Source organism: Amblyraja radiata, chromosome 14 (genome assembly GCF_010909765.2).
Source record: "Amblyraja radiata isolate CabotCenter1 chromosome 14, sAmbRad1.1.pri, whole genome shotgun sequence".
Classification (NCBI taxonomy): Eukaryota; Metazoa; Chordata; class Chondrichthyes; order Rajiformes; family Rajidae; genus Amblyraja; species Amblyraja radiata.
The window spans coordinates 28,372,462-28,380,852 of NC_045969.1; the positions used below are offsets into that span (position 1 = coordinate 28,372,462).

Consider the following 8,391-nt stretch of genomic DNA (forward strand, 5'->3'; position numbering starts at 1 on the left):
TATTCTGTCTAGTCCCGTGGGAATTTTGTAGCTTTTGTATGTGGTCCCCTTTCATTCTTCTGAATTCTAAACTAAAACCTAATGTAAAAATATAATGTAATATAAACTCCTCTGAAAATATAAGCCAAGTCATCCCAGTTTCTCTGCACGTCAGTCCAGCTATTCCAGGAATCGGTCCAGCGAACTCCTGAAATTATTCTCAAACACCCACTGACTTTATTCCTGGGACACATGCCTCGGGTGAGCCCTGGCTCACCAGCTCCAGGCTTGCCACAGTGTTCCAGCTCCGGAGTTAAATCAGAGTCCCCAGTGAATCCCAGCAGTCACCAGAACATTGTGGAAATAAAGACCTTTCACACTAGAACGTGTTCTGCATTGACAACTAGCATTAATGCCCGTATTTTTTTTGCTCCAGACCTTCTTAATCCCTTCATCTTCCCATCCAACATTCTTCTCCTCCATAAACCTAACTTCCGAGAGTCATCGTGCTATACAGCACAAAAACAGGCCTTTTGACCCAACTCGACCATGCTGACCATGATGCCCACCTGAGCCTACATTTGCCAATGCTTGACCCATATCTTTCTAAACCGTTTCTATCCATTTACCTGTCCAAATGTTGTGTAGACATTGTAATTGTAACCTTCTTCCACCAATTCCTTTGCAGGTCATTCCATATACCAACCACCCGCTATGTTAAAATTCTGCCCCTCGGATCCCCTTTAAATCTTTCCTCTCTCACCCTAAACCTATGCCCACCAATTGTGGACTCTCCTACCTTGGGTAAAAGACTGTGACCATTCCTCTTTTTTCTGCCCATCATGATTTTATACATAGATCTCTATAAAGTCAATAACAAATCTCTCTACCGACGCTCAAGGGAAAACGTCCCAGCCTATCTGAAGCTCTTCATCAAGCTCTCCAGCTTCATCCCTTTATCTCTTCTGATTTCTAACCCTTTCATTCTTCCCGCCTCCTGCCTCGCCGTTTGAGTCACCAAGTTGCACAATTGGTTTCCCTGTTCTACAGCTTGAACCACGGAGACCCAACAGTTTCCAGGCATCTTGCCAGCGCTGTCTCGGGAAGAGGTTTTAATTTAACCTCAGCCTTAGGCTGACAGCACCCCACATCGTTGCAGTTTTGAAAACATTTCAAGTTGAATATTAGATTTCCAAGGTTCAGCGACGAACTGGGATCTGCTCCTTGGAGTGGGCTGCAGTTCCATGTCCACGGGTTGTGGGCGAGGAACGCAACGTACGCTCCCCTGGGAAAATGCCGCAGGGTTAGTTCAAAGAGTTGCACTGATGCCCAGATGTTGGGCATCACTCTTTTTGAATGCCTCAGTCTGCCTTTATCTCAGGCAGAGCACAAACATGCGTAATAGTGTACACAGCCCCTACACCCAGTCAACATGAAATACAGGAAATGGCCAAACAAACATTCCAATGGTGCTCAAAGGGTTGACACTCAGAAACATGGATTGTCATTGGACACATGGTTGCTAAAGACACTCTGCCATGTAGCAAAGGGATGGTGTCAGCCTTTGAAGGCTCATTCCTCACTGAAGCCTGACCCCAGCCATGGCTGGCAGGACTGACGGAGGGTGTCAGGATAAGGCCATCTGGGCGGAAAGCCAGAGGGGGTTCCTGTGAGTTAGGGATTGGGAGGGGAGAACTGGGAAACATGGGGCAGCTTGGTGAGAGGTGGCCCCATCATCTCCTTCACACGTTAGAGTGCCTACTTGCCTCAGCAACAGTGAGGCACATTTCTAGTCCCCTGCAGACATCAGGGTGAGTCGCTCCACAGCAAGGGCAGTGGTTTCCGCACAGTCATTCCTTCAGGGACACATTGGTCTTGGTTTATATTATTTCCATCTCAACCGAGATGCAGTGAAAAACGTTTGCATGTAATCCAGCTATGCATAAATTATCCATACATGAGTACAATCATAATTAGATAAGATTAGATTAGATTATTTAATGACCACACAGTCAAGCTGGTGGAATTCAGGTACAGCTACCGAGAAAGTGAAGACAAAAGTAAGCAAGCGAGGATCGCAGCAATGTAGATTGGGGGAATAGGAATACGCAGAAGGAGGGGGACACCTCACCTCACCTCACCTCACCAACCATCCACGTCCTGACCCACCAGTCTGGCATTCCCACAAGGGCCTCATCAACCACCTCAGAATCTCACCAAAAAACTGACCACTAACAATGTGTACATAAAAAAAGGCAGAAATAGATCGATCATTTCTCAATAAAAGCTCCTTTGCTACCATGCAAAGTACACGTGATAACTGGCCTTCAAACTCATCCACAGAGGTGAAAGTGTGGCCTTTCTCCATAACCAGAAGCCAATTTGTGAACAAATAAAATTGGTGAAAATACAGCACATCAGCTAATTAGGGATATTTTGAAAGGGATAACAGCTCACAGTAATAATCAGCAGTTCTGACATTTTGGGCTGATGGATCTGGCTGGAGGGAGCTGTGTGACTAATTGAGGAAGTTCTAAGGACGTGATTCTACAATTGCTCTGTGTTGCTGTGTCCGATTGGGACGTTAAACCAAGCTGAAATAATTCCTTGGAGACCAGTGCAGAGCTTTGCCCTATCTCCTGGCAATGCCCCTGATTCAGCTAACAGCCACGAAGCAGATGATTAAATCCTGCCTGCACCACCAATCCATGGGATCTCGCTGTGCGCGCATTGGCTGCCTTGTTACACAATCTGCAAAGCACTTCCCTGAGTTTAACACCCCTTTGTGTTCTTCCGAATTCATGAAAAGTACTTTGGGAATTTGAGTGGTTCTTTCGACTTCACTGAGCTCAGTGTGTCGACTGTTGCAGGTTGTAAATATAAATGCAACAAGCCCTGGCGATGCACTGTGACTGCTCTAGCCTCCAGCTCTTGCGTCACTTTCAAGACCACCCAGGACTACCAAATATGTCAGCAGACAGAATCTTCCTTCTTGCTGCTCACCCTGATATATATTGTGGAACCGGGGGAGATTGCATTCTATATCCAGGTTTCACATTCATTCAGAGATTAATGCGTCATAAAGTCGCAATTCCGATGATTCAAACTCTATTTATATTTAAGATAAAAAGAAAGTTTATAATTAAAAATAAACTGTTGGAGGAGCTCAGCGGTTCAGGCAGCATCTGGAGAGGAAAGTGGCTAGATGATGTTTTGTGTCAGGACACTTTTGTCCTCCACCTCTCACCTCCAGCCTTGGTTACTATCTCCACCCACCCCTCTCCCACCAGACTCGTTTACCAATGAACCCCTCCTCACCCGTACCCACCTATCACTTTCCAACTCTTACCCATCCCTTCCCCGCCCTTCATTCTACCTGCTTTCTTCTCTCTACTGCATCAATTTGAAGAAGGCTTCCAGCCTCAAATGTCATCTGTCTATTTCCCTCCACAGATGCCGCCTGACCTGCTGAGTTCCTCCAGCAGTATGTTTTTGCTCAGCGTTCCAGCATCTGCAATCCCTTGTGTTTCCAAATGTTTAAAGATGTTAAGTTTCAGTCATTCATTGACTTCTGTCCTTTTTCTAGGATACCTCTGGCCGCTCCCTGTCAAACTTTGCCCGATATGGATTTATTTTGATGTATTATTTTCAACTGCATCTATCATGCACTTGTGTGCAATATCTTTAGATCGCTACATTGCGATTCGGAATCCTATCCATCACAGCCGCTTCAACTCCAGAACAAAGGCATTCCTGAAAATAATTGCCGTTTGGACAATCTCAGTTGGTGAGTACACAATATCTCATTATCCAGAGACAGATTTACCAGTCTACTCATTGTTTGTCTTTTCTCCCCACCTTCTTCCCTTCCCTGAATAATGAAACATATAATGTAATATAATTACAGCCTCTAATTTTTATTTTAAACCGTGACAGTGGGTAATAAGTAGTCTGATGATAATGCGAGACTAACTACACCTCTGAGGATGGTAATCAGCCTGGTAATCAGGCACTGCGGGGACAGATATAAACAAAGGATTATTTTAAGCTGGGTCATCATCTAATAGTTCAGGCTAACTCACTCGTAGAGCTCGCAAAGGCTGCACACACCGTGCAGATAGGAGCAGCTTCATCGGCCTCAGGTTCAGACAACTGGTGGCTCCATAGGACTTTAGTGCTGATGTCCAACGGGATCGAGGGATGCAAACTTTATGGGAAATGTATGAAAGAATTAAGGGGTGTCATTGCACTGTGAGCCACTTTTCCTGATCCCTGAACACTGTTTCCCAGTCACTGATGTGGCGTGGCGTGGTGTGCTCTCTGTCATAATGTGTAATGGAGCCAGATGTGTGCGGCAGTGAAGCAAATGGCAGAGACAGAGATTGGTGGAAACACAGACACATGAGGAAGCCATTCAGCCCATTAAAAACTGTCCCAACCCAACCCGAGTTGCTTTGACCACTTTAATCAGCCATGATCACAATAATAATAATAATAATAAATTTTATTTATGGGCGCCTGTCAAGAGTCTCAAGGACACCTTACAAAAATTTAGCAAGTAGAGGAAAAACATGTAAGCGGAATGAAATAAATAGTAGAGACATGACTAGTACACAAATTAAAGACAGAATTCAATTCAAAACACAATATGAGGCAATTCAAGCACAGATGAAAAGGGAGGGGGACGTGGGGCTAAGGATAGGCAGAGGTGAAGAGATGGGTCTTGAGGCGGGACTGGAAGATGGTGAGGGACACGGAATTGCGGATCAGTTGGGGGAGGGAGTTCCAGAGCCTGGGAGCTGCCCTGGAGAAGGCTCTGTCCCCAAAACTGCGGAGGTTGGATTTGTGGATGGAGAGGAGACCGGCTGATGTGGATCTGAGGGACCGTGAGGGTTGGTAGGGGGAGAGGAGGTCAGTGATATATGGGGGGGGGGCCAGATGGTGGAGGGCTTTGTAGGCGAGGACCAGGATTTTGTAGGTGATCCGGTGGGAGTTTTGGAAGCCAGTGAAGTTGTTTGAGGACTGGAGTGATGTGATGCCAGGATTTGGTGTGGGTGATGAGTCGGGCGGCTGCGTTCTGGACCAGTTGGAGTCGGTTGATGTAGGTGGAGCTGATGCCAAGGAGAAGTGAGTTGCAGTAGTCCAGTCGGGAGGAGTGAATGGCGGTGCTGGCTCGAAGGGCCGGATGGCCTCCTCCTGCACCTATTTTCTGTTTCTATGGTATTATTCCTAGTGAGGGTTTTTTTTCCAGAAGTGAGCCTCATTGTAATAAAACATGTGCCAAAATGAGTTTAGTTTTGTGCAAAATACACAAACAGACACAAAATGCTGGAGTAACTCAGCAGGACAGGCGGCATCCCTGGAGAGAAAGAATTCCAGCATTTTGTGTCTATCTTCGGTTTAAACCAGCATCTGCAGTTCCTTCCTACACAAACAGGCACTGGTTGGTCCAATATATAAATGACCATTCCTTCAATAAGGAGCCCAAAACTACATGTCTGGCTCCACGGAAGCTTTTGTGCATCAGCAGAATGACTCCCTGCACTCCAGGCCCCTGCAGTAGGGAGCAGGAAAAACCACTTTCACTGTTGTGGCTACAAACTGACTTGCTGGGCACCAGGTACCAGTGCCGTGCATTTCTCAGCACACCAACAGTTGTTTCATTCTTCATTGCCCAGCGTCTCAGTTATACTGTGTAGGAAATAACTGCAGACATTGGTTTACACTGGATAGACATACAAAGCTGGAATGGCTCAACGGGTCAGGCAGCATCTCTGGAGAAATAAAATATGTGATGTTTCGGGTCGAGACCCTTGAGAAGCTTTTTTTGTATAGTTATACTGTTCACTGCTGCCAGGAAAATCCCAAGAATGTGCGGCAGGAGTTCCATGGAGACTTTATCTGTGTGGTATAACTCTAAGACTTCCAACATTTAGACAGTTAGGTACGGAGAAAGGAAAGGTGACAAGGAATGTGGATCAAATGCGGGTAAATGGGACAAACTCAGAGAGGCAACTTGATAGGCATGGTTGATATCCACCGAATATCCTGCTTCTGTGCTGAATAACTCTATGTCCATTACTGGAGACAATGGGATTGTTGTAGAGCAGAGACATTCAGAGGAGAACGAGCAGAAACCCACCAAGCCCCGAGAGGTTTGTGTTGGAGATACCACGGAAAAATGGTCTGGAGTCAAGTAATTAGGTGGAGAATGAGCAGGAGATCTGAACAATTATATCAGGAATGTCCTCAGGGAGGCAACTTGATCAGCATGGCTGAACGGCCTGTTTCTGTGCTGTAAACCTCTGTGACTCCGTTTCTCACAGAGGTCACTGAGTTGTAGATGGATTGTCATATCACAGGGCTGCCAGGAGCACGATGAGCTGAATGGCTCCTTCTGCTGGGTCCGTATTGTCAGGCAACTGAACATTGATAGTGATGTCCTGTCCTGCACTCTGTGGGATTGGTGGCCCAATGATAATCTTTTGTGATGACAGGAGCATTGATTTTGATGTCCACTTGATTATAAGCAGTGGGCAGCTTGCCCATAACACACGGTGTGTACTGTGATTCAGGATCAATACATTTAGCTGTACCAATAACCATCTTCTGATGTTCCTGCCACAGAACAGTGACGGGGGAAATGAACAGGAGCCCAAACCACAGGTGTGCATGACTGCCGTGGCATGTTGCATTGCCCACACCATATGCAGCAATCATAGAAACATGTCATAAAACAGCACAGCAACAGGCCCTTCAGCCCACAATGTCCATGCTGAACATGCACAACATGTTGCCAACTAACCTCCTCTGCCGGCATGATCCTTGTTCCTCCACTACCTGCATATCTACGTGCCTATCTAAAACCCTTTAAGTGCCACTGTCGTATCTGCAAAGAACAAACACTGAATATAGAACATAGAAAGTTGAATATTGAACACAGAATACAGAACAGAACACAAAACAAAGAACACAGAACACACAACATTAAACATAAAACACAGAACATAGAGGAAAGAACATAAAACATAGAACAGTACAACACACGAACAGGCATTTCGACCCATAATGTCTGCACTGACCTGGTCATTCCAAACTCTGATAGAAAAATGAAATGCTCTGTCATGTTGCAGCAAAGAACTGTAGCTAACTTGCCCACTGAATGATCCCATATACAGCAACTAAACCAGTGGATGCAGTTAATGTGTAATGAAACCTGGCAGGAATCCATATGGTCCCAGGGAGAATGTGGAAACTTCACACAGTCAGCGCCCGAGATTGTGATTGAACGTGGGTTGCTGGGGCTTTGAGGCAGCGGTTCTACTAACTGCACCACTGTGCCATTCATCGGCAAGGGGAGGTCCGCTCACTCTTCTGGGTCCCCGAGTGTGTCTCGTCCCTTCAGAACAGACACAGCGGAGGCTGCAGTGTTAACATCTGCAGCTTAGTAAACCAACTAACCAGGTCAAAGGAACAGTACTGTACACTGGTATGTAATGTTGCAAGTGTACAGTACATTGATGAAACCACAGCTGGAGTATGGTGTGTTGTTCACTTGCCCCGCTGTGGGGAGGTTGTGATTCAGCTGGGAAAGGCTGGATGGGCTGGGACTGTTTCCCCTTGGGGAGATGAGGGAAATTTGTGCCCAGGAAACTGTAGGTTGGCGAGCCACACATCGATGATGGGGGAATTATTGGAGAAGAGTCTTCAGGACAGGATTGATTTGCCATTTGTAAAAACATAAAAGTATTACGTTTTGTGCAGAGGAGATCCTGTCTCACAAATTTGATAGAATCTTTTGAGGAAGTGACGAAGATGATTGATGAAGGTAAAGCAGTGGATGTTTTCTTCATGGACTTACGCAAAATATTTGATAAGGTCGCTCATGGTTTTGTAGATTAAGCATCATGGGGTCCACAGTGATTTGGTAAATAAAATTAGGTTAACCACAGAAAACAGAAGATAGCGGTGAAGCAGTGTTTTCTGACTGGAGGTCTGTGACCATAGAAACAGAAACATAGAAACATCAAAAAATAGGTGCAGGAGTAGGCCATTCGGTCCTTCGAGCCAGCACCACCATGGCTGATCATCTAAAATCAGTGCCCTGTTCCTGCTTTTTCGCAATATCCCTTGATTCCTTTAGCCCTAAGAGCTAAATCTAACTCTCTTGAAAACATCCAGTGAATTGGTCCTCCGCTTTAACTCCATCATTTTGCAGACGGCACCACCATAGTAGGCCAAATCTACAACAATGACTAGACTGAGTACAAAAAAGAGATAGAGATCTCAGTAATATAGTATCACGGCAACAACCATCCCCACAATGTCAGCAAGATGAAGGAGCTAATTATTGATTTAAGGAAATGAGATTGTGTATATGCCCCAGTCAGTGGAAATAGTCGAGAGTTACAA

General features: G+C 45.6%; 1 protein-coding gene across 1 annotated transcript in view; it reads left to right on the plus strand.

The window, feature by feature from the left end:
- htr2a (5-hydroxytryptamine receptor 2A) overlaps positions 1-8,391 on the plus strand; it is a 43,014-nt gene that overhangs the window by 20,324 nt on the left and 14,299 nt on the right. Inside the window, exon 2 of the mRNA XM_033032914.1 lies at positions 3,566-3,766. Coding sequence (XP_032888805.1) covers positions 3,566-3,766 — 201 coding nt within the window. The remainder of the gene's footprint in view (positions 1-3,565; positions 3,767-8,391) is intronic.